The sequence below is a fragment of the Diabrotica virgifera genome, chromosome 9 (assembly GCF_917563875.1).
Source record: "Diabrotica virgifera virgifera chromosome 9, PGI_DIABVI_V3a".
Taxonomy (NCBI): domain Eukaryota; kingdom Metazoa; phylum Arthropoda; class Insecta; order Coleoptera; family Chrysomelidae; genus Diabrotica; species Diabrotica virgifera.
Window position 1 is genome coordinate 58,258,526 of NC_065451.1, and position 13,447 is coordinate 58,271,972.

General features: G+C 32.0%; 1 protein-coding gene across 3 annotated transcripts in view; it reads left to right on the plus strand.

Annotated features, from left to right (window-relative positions):
- LOC114339168 (dynein axonemal heavy chain 1-like) overlaps positions 1 to 13,447 on the plus strand; it is a 1,269,803-nt gene that overhangs the window by 175,628 nt on the left and 1,080,728 nt on the right. For all 3 annotated transcript variants that reach the window (XR_007700607.1, XR_007700606.1, XM_050661243.1), the window contains exons 7-8: positions 1,916 to 2,046; positions 2,184 to 2,289. Coding sequence is in view for 1 of the 3 variants with exons in the window: in XM_050661243.1 (XP_050517200.1) it covers positions 1,916 to 2,046; positions 2,184 to 2,289 (237 nt within the window). In the remaining 2 variants the exon portion in view is untranslated. The remainder of the gene's footprint in view (positions 1 to 1,915; positions 2,047 to 2,183; positions 2,290 to 13,447) is intronic.

Here is a 13,447-nt window from a genome sequence, read left to right on the forward strand (position 1 = left end):
AAATCATAGATTACGTAATCACGCCCTTATGGATGACGTCAATAGTATGATATATTATGCCAAAAAATTAAGCCTTAAAAATAAAAATCGACCTCTTTCGGGATTTATCTCCAGAGTGGCCCGTTCTCGAGATAATGAATTTATTCCAAGTCAAACGACCTCACTGTACATACAACTTATTAGGCCAGGGTAATAAGACAAAAATATACCCTGTTCGTGACACTTCAGCAGCCAGGGTACTGAAGCGTTTTTTCGACAGGTAATATCTATAGGAACAAATTATAACTATTTCCTGCGTAGGATCTGGCGGCCATTTTTATTTATAAACAATTAACTGTCAAAAATGGCATTTTCCCCCTTTTTTTCAAATCAACGGAAAACAGTGAAAGTCTTCATTTTTTTGTACAAATATCTTCGAGATTATGGAAAAAGCTTTAAAATCACGTATTACAAAGTTTGATATACTCATTTATTGTTAACATAATTGCGACAAAAGGTCGGAATTGCAAAAAAAATATTTTCTCAATAACTGTTGTAAAAACTAGTGTACAGCTTTGAAATTTTTGTCAAATGAGGGATCTTTGGTGCTTAATATGTAATAAAAATTTCAAAGCGATTCATTCTATTGTTTCAATTTTATTCAAATTGTTTATCCCAGAGAGCATTTTATTTGCAATAACATAAGTCAGAAAAGAATGACCTTAGAACCATTCCACAGGTGTCAAATGAAAAAACATGAGCTACATTTTCAACATGGTTTAAAAAAGTGAATAAAAAATGCATTTATTAGTAATACATAATTATGCAAAAGTGTCGTCAATTTTTCTTTATAAACTTTTTGAATAATTTTTTTCATAAAAATTAACTTTTTTACCCTGTTTTAAGTGCACAACTACCAAGTAATGTTATCTATATCATAATTGATAAAAAATTGTAATAAATATGTATAATTCCTTATGTAACAAAATAAAAATTTATAAGGAACGATTTACGATACTTTTGCATAATTATTTATTACTAATAGATGCATTTCTTATTCACTTTTTTTAAACTAAGTTGAAAACATAGCTCATGATCTTTCATTTTACACCTGTGGAATAGTTCTAACTTCATTTTCTTCTGACTTATGTTATTGCAAAAAAAATGCTCTCTGGGATAAACAATTTGAATAAAATTTAAACAATTTAATAAATGCTTTGAAATTTTTATCACATATTAAGCACTAAAGAACCCTTATTTGACAAAAATTTCAAAGCTGTACACTAATTTTTACAACAGTTATTGCGAAAATAATTTTTTTTGCAATTCCGAACTTTTTTCGCAATTATATTAACAATAAATGAGTATATTAAACTTTGTGATACGTCAATTTTAAGCTCTTTCCATAATCTCGAAGATATTTGTACTAAAAAAACCATAAGTTTCCCTGTTTTCCATTGATTTAAAAAAAAAAAGGAAAAATCCATTTTTTACACTTAATTTTTTATAAATAAAAATGGTCGCCAGATCCTACGCAGTAAATAGTTATAATTTGCTATTATAGGTATTACCTGTCGACAAAACGCTTCAGTACCCTGGCTGTTCAAGTATCATGGAAAAAACCTTATTACCTTGGACATAAAGTATGTACATATGTTAAAACCATGATTTTTTGGAGCTAGGGGCCTATCGTGTCTTTTGTTCTACACATCAAGCACTACCAGAACCCAAAGTTTCAGAGCATTTGACAGAGAGCCATTTCCCATAAGGTTTCTGCATGGTCCTTTCAAGCAGCTTTTAAATGGTCAATTACTGTATAGTTTACACTAAATGTTAAACTATGGTGATGTTAAATGTTGAAGATTTTAAAACAAGAAGTTATTTATCGAATGTATTCTAGATAGTATACTTTAATCAAAAATATTTTTATTGACAGGTTTAGGTAAGCTTCAAACTACTGCAGAAGAAGTTAAAATATTGCAAAGTCAACTTAAGGAATTGAAACCACTTCTTGAAGAAGCTGCTCGAGATGCTGATATAATGATAACTAAAATTGCTGCAGACACGGTAAGTTATATCTATATCTACGGTAATATGGGTACACCCTAAAAGTTTTTGAAAGCAAAAAATATCATTTATTCTAGTTAGGTATTATTTGATATTATTATCTAATACTGGTCAATAAATTATTTATTTCTACTTAGGTTATTGCTGAAGAAACCAAAGAAATTGTCGAAAAAGAAGAACAGGCGGCAGCTGAAAAAGCATATGAAACACAAAATATTGCTGAGGATGCCCAAAGGGATTTAGGTAAGAAGATATATAATAATATAACCATGTAATATACGTGACCATATTTTAATTAGAGATATTTTTGTACTTGCTCCTTGTTCATTATCATCATCAACCCATACACGTCCACTGCTGGACATAGGTCTCCCTTAACTCTTTCCATCTGTCTCTGTTTTGTGCGGCTTGCATCCAGTTGCCGACAATACGCTTCAGATCGTCAGCCCATCTGGTTGGTGGTCGTCCTCTGCTCCGTAGTGCTTCTTCTCGTGGCCTCCACTCGACAATACCTTTTGTCTATCGGTTGTCTGACAATTTGGCGATATGTCCTGCCCAATTCGTATGTTTTTCGACAGCGTCTCTTGTTTTTGTTCTACGGCGTATTTCTTAGTTTGGGATTCGATCTCTCAGGGAGACACCCAACATCTGATCCTCTATAGCCCTCTGAGTTGCGCCAAGCTTGTTCACTACCTTTTTTGTGAGCGTTAATATTTCTGTTCCATAGGTGAGTACAGGCGTCACATACTGGTCAAAGATTTCCCTTTTGAGGCATATGGGTAAGTCCGATTTAAATACATAGTTTAGTTTACCAAACGCTGCCCGTGCTAATCTTATGGGACGTGGGAGCTCGAATGTCTACCGAATTTCATGTTCCAAGTACTTATAAGATTCAAGCTGCTCAATATACATTCCATCAACAACAATATTCCGACTTAGTACCAGATTAGTCATTATTTGCATCTTTTTGATGTTATACTTTAGTCTGACCTCTAAGGAAGCGTGATATAATTTGTTCAATATTATTATTGCATCATCCATACGATCGGCTATAAGGACGATGTTATCTGCGAATCCCAAATGACTGAGCTTTTTTCCATTTATATGATACCATATTCCTTAAGATCTGCCTTCCTAAAAGTGTGTTCTAAAAAGGTTGTGAAGAGCTTTGTTGAGATGGTGTCTCCTTTCCGTACTCCTCGCTGTATACAGAATTTATTTGTTTTGTGTTCATATAGTCTTAGCTGTTGCCTTTTGGTAGATATATTTGATCATGTTAGTGTAGCGATGGTAGGCTTTATCATCCTTATCAATGGTGCTACAATACGCATAATTACAGCTGTAGATGCAGCACCCTTTCCATAAGGTTATTGTGCCAGTAAGGCCTATCCACTACCAACCGTTGCTAGTTTTCTGCATCAAGGGGCCTAATGCAAGAAGAAAAAGGAGAAGTTTTTAACTTATGTATACAAAACTTATTTATTATCTTATTATTTATACAAAATAGCTGCAAAGCCCGAACTGCTTTTGTAAAAATGAAAAACGTACTTTGCAGTCACGATCTTAGAATAGAATAGAAATATGCTTTATTGTCATGAAAAATTGTACAATTTTATCGACAAAGCTTATAAAAAGTCAAGAAAACAAAACAATAACAATCCAATTTACTAAAATTACATAAATCGTCAATGTATTTACAATAATAACAATAATAATGAAGTTAAACAGAAGTAATCAATTGCAAAATTTAAGTAAATTGCAAATGCATAGTCTACCTAGTAATTAATAAGTTTAAAAGTTAAGCTGCTGCATATGACACCCAAATATAAACAAAAAAAAAATGATAATAAAAATACTACTTGTGCAAAGGGTACTGTAATTTCTTAGTTATTGATTAAGAAAATCTTCTACTGAATAATATGGTCTTTCAGACAGGTAGGCTTTTGTCAGTTTACGGAATTTGGGGAAAGATGCTGCAGATTTAATTTGTAGAGGGAGATGGTTGTAAAGTTTTTTTGCGGAATATAATATAGATTTCTTTACTAACTCAGAGGACGGGGTCGGCATATAGACGTCAAACGTAGAATTTCTCGTGAAGTAGTCATGATTAGGTCTTGGTGGAAAGACATGTAGATGTTTACGAATTAAGCAAACAGTTTCTAAAATATACAAAGATGGAAGGGTTAAAATTCTGTGATCTTTGAAGTAACTTCTGCAATGTGTTGTTCTTCTGAGGCCAAACAGGTATCTAATTGCTCTTTTTTGTAATTTGAAAATAACTTCGAATTGGGCAGCTGTACCAGAACCCCAAAAAGGAAGACCATAACGAAGATGTGACTCGAACAAAGAAAAATATGTTATTTTGGAAGATGCTAAATTGAGTTCATTCGAAACAGATCTTATAGCATAGCAAGCTGAGGATAGTTTGTTCCTTAACAAATCGATATGGTAGGACCATTTAAGGTTGCTGTCTAAAAAAATACCAAGAAATTTTACAGAATCAACGGTACTGATCTGGCTGTTATTAAGAGGTAAGGGTTGAAGGACTCCTTTATAAGACAATGCTACTGTTTTATCTACGTTAAACGAGAGTAAATTAGAGTCAGACCAGGTTTTTATTGTAAGTAGATCAGAAGTTATAGTAGCATGAAGAGTTGCAATATTTGAGTTGCTTCAAGTGATACTGGTATCATCAGCAAAAAGAAAGACTTTTCCATCGATTTTTAAACTAGTGATGCCATTAATAAAGATAAGGAAAAGTAGAGGACCCAATACTGCACCTTGAGGTACCCCACATACAATGTTTTTGAGACTAGAGTCTGTATCATTTGCTCTAACCAGTTGTTTCCTATCATCCAAGTAAGATTGGAATTAATCTAAAGAAATACTTTGAATTCCGTAGAAATTTAGTTTTCGTATCAAAATGTTATGATTTACACAATCAAAAGCTTTGGCGTAGTCACAAAAAACGGTGGCAGTGTGAAGATTATTGTTCAGTGCTTGATAAACCTCATGTAGTACAGAAAAGATGGCATCAGTGGTGCATTTATTATTTAAAAAGCCGAACTGATTTTGTGATAAAATATTGTTTTCAACTAGAAAGTAGGGATGGCGGTTTTTGACAAAACACCGGTTTTCGGTTATACCGGTTTTTTGCTTACGGTTTAACCTGGCGGTTATAACCGGCCAAAAAACGGTTTTTGGAAAAACCGGTTTTCGGTTTTTTTAATCCAGTAGGTTACAAAGTTACATTTACAATACACTTTAGTTTGCGATAGTCCATTCGACTCGATATCAATGTGATCAAAATTAGTACTATCGAAAGGACATGTATTACTTTTAACACGTATGTATATTTTAACTCATTTAATACTTCCTGTATGAGTGTATCGTTTTGAAAACGTAGCGAAATTCTTGAATATTCGTATTCGTAATCAGTAATTCGATATTCATAGTCAGAGCATTATTTTTGGTAATCAGAAAAAGTAATTCACCCACTTTCAATGTCAAGAGTTAAGTGTGAAAATAGATGATGTTTGCGCCTAATTCAACCAGCTCACTTCTTATGTAAATATTATGATTACAAATACCTTTTCAAGAAAATATTATAATAAAACTTAATAATTGTTTCTGGCTGATGTGAGATTACACTTTCAGTATACTTCTGTATTTTATAAAATAAAATAAAATTTGAATTATGGTTTGGTTTGGATTAATTACTAGAGAATAATAATTATGATTGGGATCCAAAATATTACCTAACCTAATCCTAATTGCCGTAAAAACCTAATAACCGGTTTTTACTTTAAAAATAAAAAACCGGTTATAACCGGGACAAAAAAACAACCGGTAAAACCGGTTAGTGCGAAGTAAAAAAACCGGTTTTAGGTTTAAACCGGTAGGTTTTTCCCATCCCTACTAGAAAGGACATAAGTCGGGCTTTTATGAGTCTCTCAATAATTTTGGAGAGTACCGGTAGTAGTGCAATAGGTCTATAATTGCAGGTATTAGATATTTCACCATCCTTATGAAGAGGAATAATGATGGCTGTCTTCACGCACTCTGGAAATTTACCTTTCTCAAAGGAATCATTAATTAGTGAGATGAGGACTTCTAACACATTTTCTGGGAGATTAGAAAAAATTTTTATCGATAGACCATCAGTACTACAGGAGGATTTGCTTTTGATACTATTGATTGTTTGGATCAGTTCAGATTTATCGACTGGTTTTATAAAGAATGAATTCGAGACCTTTCTTGAATTAGGGAGATAAGCAATGGGATCTTGTTGTGGCAAAATAGTTGATGTAATATTTTTACTCACATTAACAAAGTATTCATTTAGATTTTCAGGGTCTGGAAGGGAAATTGTTTTAGCAGTGTGGGTTTTATTTCGAAGATCGTTTATTATCGACCAAGTTTCTTTTGCAACACTTTTTGAGCTTCCCAAACGGTTATGGTAGTAGTCTTTTTTAGCTGATTTTATAAGTTTAAGATAGGTTGCCCTGTACTTGGTGATATATTCAGTGATAGAGACGTTGGTAGTAAATTTCCTGATATAGACAAGAGAACGCATATTCTTGGAAGATATTCGGATACCTTTAGTAGTCCAGGGTTTGCGATGTTTTGGCTTAATTGCAATTAAAGGAAATGCTTTATTGAAGATACAGACAAGCTTATCCAAAAAAGCACTGAAATTATTATCCACGTCCATAGCAGGAAAGCGCCACTCAGAGGTTAAGCATAAATTTTGGAAATTACGAAAGTTCCGGGTGGAAAAAATCCTGCCTAAACGTCGGGTTTTCGAGGAGGGTTTGCTCAAGATATTAAACTTCGTATAAACTGCTTCATGATCAGATAGTCCAGCATTAATAATTGTAGAGTGGACATCAAGGGGTGAAAAATATGAGACGGTATAATCAATTATGGTAGATGAAGTTTTTGTAATCCTTGTAGGAGAATCAACGTGCATTGTTAGACCATACGATTCAAATATGTTGACCAAGGATATTTGTGTAGCACTAGCAGCAGCATAATCAATGTTAAAGTCCCCGCATAAAATTTTTCTACTTTTATGGGGCAGGTCATCTAACAAATTTAGCAGGTTCTGAAAAAATAGTTCCACGGAAGAGTTAGGTGATCTATAAATGCAAATAATATAAAGATTAAGATTCTTATTGTAAATTAACGAAAACTCGAAGAAGGCTTCACTTAGCAGAAAGTCATATTTTGTTACCGAAGAAAAATCATTGCTCGTAGATAGAATTAGGGTGCCTCCGTAAGCTGAGCTTGGACGATCATACCTAGCAATTGTGGTGTATTTTTCTACAAAAGTTAGTATCGTCCTACTAGTTAGAATGACATATTGCTATATCTTTCCTGTTCTACTGTATGGAGTAAAAGCGTGGACTCTAACCGAGGCTATGCCTAAACGCTTGACAGCCTTTGAAATGTGGGTATTCAGACGACTACTAAAAATAAGCTGGGTCGACAGAGTAAGTGCTCTTTCACATAGTAGGAATTTTGACCGTACGATGGTTCAAATTTACATAGTGGCTCGCCCTTCTCCGAACGTTTCAAGCTGTGAAGGGAGAAATATTCCATATGATTGCTCGAGCCACTATGTAGATTTTAACCATCGCACGGTTAAAATTCTTATAGTGTGAAACAGCGCTTACAAATGTGGAGGTCCTTAGACGGCTGAACCAAACAACACAACTGGTCAATATACTAAAAAGACGCAGCTGGAAAACTTCGGTCACAGTATGAGACACCTTGATAACTATGATCTTTTACATTTGATCATTCAGGGACAGATCCAAGATAAACGCAGTCCTGGTAGAAGAAGCATATCATGGTTGAAAATTTTAAGGCAATGGTATGGAAAATTGACTACATCGTTATTCAGAGCTGCTGTCAATAAAGTCACGATAGCGAATATGGTAGCGAACATGTTATCTAACGATCAATAACGGCCATGAAACTAGAAGAAGAAGAAGCTACTATACTACAGTAAAATGTTACATTTTTTAAGCCGTCCCTTGCATTTGTTAGAGGAGTCAATTTTGTTCCTTTAATTTGTAGGGGGGATCAGTAGAAGCTTAAGTTCAAGATTTTGGGGTTGCCACTCTTGTCCCCCGGCCACCATCTTGGAAATGGTGTGCAAAGGTGTTTCGCGCTATATCTCGTAAACTACCAACCCTACGGAAAATCTAATTAAACATAAAATGTAGCAAATTAAATTTTCTACAATTTTATTTCTATTACCTTTTATCTTCAAGTGACCAACAAAAAAGATATAAACAAAAATATGTAAAAATGTTTTAACAAGTTTCTTTTTGGAGGTTATAACTTTTTTTCAGTTCATTTTAAAATAAAATAACATTATAGCAATGTTTTAGAGGGTTTTTCAGCGAACAATTTCCACTATAAATTTGTTTAATTATATTTATTTATATAGGTTTTACGGCGCTCCAAATTTGACCAGATTCTCGAACGCTCATAGGAATATAATAAAAATAAAAGTTAGGCTTACTTTTCTATCTACACCTATATATTTTTTATTCATACAATTTATTATGATTTTAACATTCCTATGCTATTATTAATCTGTTTTTGACCTTTCTCCCCACTATAAAACTTATAACCCTAAGCATATATAGAAACGGCCCAAGAAGTTCTTTGAGGACAAATTCTCCGGTTCAGAAGAAGAATGACGCAACCGCATATTGCAAAATTCTTAAGAAGAGCAAAAAACGAATTTTTGATATCAAAATCATAAAGTATGATCAAAATTAGCCATTCACCACACCGTGCTCAGGATCTCGAGATATAAGCTTTTTTGGGGTATGCCGCTTGTTTATGAAGTAACATAACTTTTTTCTATTGTATATTTTCACTTAAAATTTTCCAAAAAACTTCTTCATGAATTATTTTAATTGTTGTGTTCAATAAAATTATAAACTAAAAAGTTTGTCACTCAACTTTTTTAAGTAAACATGAAACTAACGAAATATGATGACAAAATGTTTAAAAACTAACAACTTCTATTTTAATGTGTTTAAATATTTAGGATAAATTCCATTATTAGCTACATTTTTCAAAGATTACAGAGTAAAATTTTCAAAAGAAAATATTTACAGCGACCAAAGATACAGCGAGATCAATTTGAAAAATCATCAAAATTGATTTTCGGCATTTTTGTATAAAATTTGATTTTTGAACATGTTTCACCAAATCTAGATAAAAATAAACTTCATATTCGGATTCAGCGACCTCGAAAATATAAAAATAGACCAAAATTGGTCATTTACCTTAAATTTGATTTTCGTGGTCGGCATAACGATTGCTGCCGCTCGACTAATCTACAGTGAGCACGTTAACGTTGGAATAAATTCATTTTCTCGAGAATGGATGATTTTGGAAAAAAATCCCGAAACAGGTCAATTTTTATTTTTAAATTACGACTTTTTGGCATATATATCATGCTAGTGACGTCACCCATCTGGGCGTGATGACGTCATCGATGATTTTTTAAATGAGAATAGGGGTCGTGTGATAGCTCATTTGAAAGGTAATTCAATTCTCTATTCAGTAATATAAACATTAATATAATTATTTATACAAGTTGTCCAAAAAAAAAATTTTGGATTAAATTTATTGACATAAAAAGAAGAAAGTATGTAATTCATTTAGTTCAAAATACATTTTACTGCTCTCAGAAAACTGAAAAAAATGTTTATTTGAAAAATAATCATTGCTTTTCGCTTAAATTAAATGTTCAAACTGTCACGAGGCTGGTGGGTGGCGGCTTTAATATTGAATTTGAGCAAAAAGCAATATTTATTTGCCAAATAAACATTTTTTAGTCCCTGTTAACAGGACACCCTGTATAAATAATTATGTTAATGTTTATATTACTGAATAGAGAATTTAATTACCTTTCAAAGGAGCTATCACATGATCCCTATTCTTATTTAAAAAAATCATCGATGACGTCATCACGCCCAGATGGGTGACGTCACTTGTATGATATATGTGCCAATAAGTCGTAATTTTAAAATAAAATTTGACCTGTTTTGGGATTTTTTTCCAAAATCGTCCATTCTCGAGAAAATTATAACTATTTAGAATGGGAAATAAGCCACAATATTATTAAAAAATGATTTTTTATTAACGTTTCGACGCCCAAATCGGGTGCCGTTGTCAAAATACAAAATACTATTAATATAAACATAAATGTTGTTGCTTAGTAAAAAAATTCTTCTAATAATTTATTTAATTTGACTCATTTATATCGGCAATTCAGATACACATGATACATTTTAAAGTAGAAGACTTTAAAATGATATTGCCAATATTTATGAGTTGCGTTCCTGGGACGACTTTACTGAAAGATAGTTCATTCGATTACATGAAATCAACCCCAACTCAAGAATATCCGTCACAAAAAAATCATAGCATGTGGTCTGTCTTTAAAAAAACAACCACATGCAACGGTGACATTAAAATTCTCGCGTTAGAGATCTCATAGTAAATCACGAGGGAAAACCAGGAAAAACCTCGTGATACTATCCCGACATCGTAAGTATTTGGTCTTACATTTAATTTACTCTCAAAATTAATACCAAATTCTGACTTTACTATAATTTTGTTTAAATTATAAATAATATCAATAATACATGGGTATATAAGTAATACTAAAATATAAAATATGTACTAACTCGACTATTGACTTACTAATTGTGGTATTTTCTTTCTATTGACTTCCTCTTTCAGTATGGGTATCCACATCCTACTGCATTCCACCGAGGAATTTGCGACACAATTGGTTTCGTTTAGCATAATTAGAGCCGCTTCTTTGATTTTTCTCTTTTTACTATCTGTTTCTTTCAGGACTATACTTGAATCTCTCCACTGAACTCTATGTTCATTATCCCATGCTTGTTGACATATTTGAGATCTATCAAATTCTCTATTTTTAATATAAGATTGATGTTCACTTATTCTAACGTTTAATGGTCTTGATGTTTCACCTATATAAAACTGTTCGCATTCACAAGGTATTTTATAAATACAATTCTTTGTCCTTTCTTGTTCATTGTTAGGTTTAGTTTTAGATAGAATAGATCTCAATGTGTTGGTTGTTTTGAATGTTGTTGAAATGTTGAATTTATTTCCTATTGTTTTAAGTTTCTCGGATAGTCCTTTTATGTATGGTATTGATATTTTCCTCGTATTATTTCTTGTGAATGTTGTAGGATCCCGTTCTATGTTGTTCTGTTGCATTCGATCCAATCTTGACAATTCCTTATTTATAAACGATAAAGGATAATCATTTTTTAATAAAACAGATGTTAAGAATTGTTTTTCTTCTAAAAATGAATTTTCGTTAGAACAAATAATTTTGGCTCTATCATATAAGGATTTTATGATTCCCTTTTTAACGTTGATGTTGTGATTTGATTTGTAATTGAGATATCTGTTGGTATGTGTTGGTTTTCTATACACTTGAGTCTCATATCCAGTATCATTCTTTAAGACTAAAACATCGAGGAAAGGCAGGGTGTTATTATATTCCTTTTCCATTGTAAATTTTATTGTCTCTTCTTGATCGTTTATAATATTCAGGAATGTATCCAACAATTCTGATCTATGAGGCCATATTGAAAACACATCATCTGCATATCTCCACCATACAGTGGGTTTTAAATTTTGTTTAGAAATGATATTAGTTTCGAAATCCTCCATAAATATATTAGCCAATAATGGAGATAAAGAGGAGCCCATTGCTAGACCAAAATTTTGTTTATAAAATTCATTATTTAGTTGAAAATAGGTATTATTAGTACATAATGTCAATAACTCCATTATAGTTGATACATTTAGTTTTGTCCTAGTTGTCAATGTATCATCATTCTCTAATTTCGTTTTGATTATGTTTAAAGTTTTATCTAATGGCACATTTGTAAATAAACTGTTTATGTCAAAACTTACTAAAATATTATGTGGATTAAACTCAATAGTTGATAATTTGTTTACAAAATGTTTTGTATTTTTTATAAATGTGTCATCATTATTAGCAAATGGTTTTATAATGTTTAATAAAAATTTTGATAGTTCACTACAAGGAGAATTGATGGTACTACAAATGGGTCTAAGTGGTATGTTCGCTTTATGAATTTTCGGTACTCCATAAAAATGTGGTGACTTACTGTAATGAGGTGTAATTAATTTTCTTTGATAGTATGTTAGATCATTTTTAAATTTGAATAAAGTTCTATAGATTTTGTTTTCCAGTGTTTTCGTTGGATCCTTCGTTAATTTGGTATAAGGTCCATTTGTAATTAGATCTGTAATTTTGTCCTCGTATTGTATTTTATCCATTATTACAGTTGCATTTCCTTTATCCGCTGGTAGGATCGTTATGGAGTCATCATTTTTTAAAGTTTTTAAAGCTTTAATTTCCTTTTTACTGATGTTCTGTTCAATTTGATTTGTCTTTTCCAATTCAAGTTTACATAGTACCCTATACTGTTCTTTTTCATGAGTTGGTAAACATAAATATAAAACAATCTTATATTAAAAATAGAGAATTTGATAGATCTCAAATATGTCAACACGCATGGGATAATGAACATAGAGTTCAGTGGAGAGATTCAAGTATAGTCCTGAAAGAAACAGATAGTAAAAAGAGAAAAATCAAAGAAGCGGCTCTAATTATGCTAAACGAAACCAATTGTGTCGCAAATTCCTCGGTGGAATGCAGTAGGATGTGGATACCCATACTGAAAGAGGAAGTCAATAGAAAGAAAATACCACAATTAGTAAGTCAATAGTCGAGTTAGTACATATTTTATATTTTAGTATTACTTATATACCCATGTATTATTGATATTATTTATAATTTAAACAAAATTATAGTAAAGTCAGAATTTGGTATTAATTTTGAGAGTAAATTAAATGTAAGACCAAATACTTACGATGTCGGGATAGTATCACGAGGTTTTTCCTGGTTTTCCCTCGTGATTTACTATGAGATCTCTAACGCGAGAATTTTAATGTCACCGTTGCATGTGGTTGTCTTTTTAAAGACAGATCACATGCTATGATTTTTTTGTGACGGATATTCTTGAGTTGGGGTTGATTTCATGTAATCGAATGAACTATCTTTCAGTAAAGTCGTCCCAGGAACGCAACTCATAAATATTGGCAATATCATTTTAAAGTCTTCTACTTTAAAATGTATCATGTGTATCTGAATTGCCGATATAAATGAGTCAAATTAAATAAATTATTAGAAGAATTTTTTTACTAAGCAACAACATTTTTGTTTATATTAATAGTATTTTGTATTTTGACAACGTCACCCGATTTGGGCGTCGAAACGTTAATAAAAAAT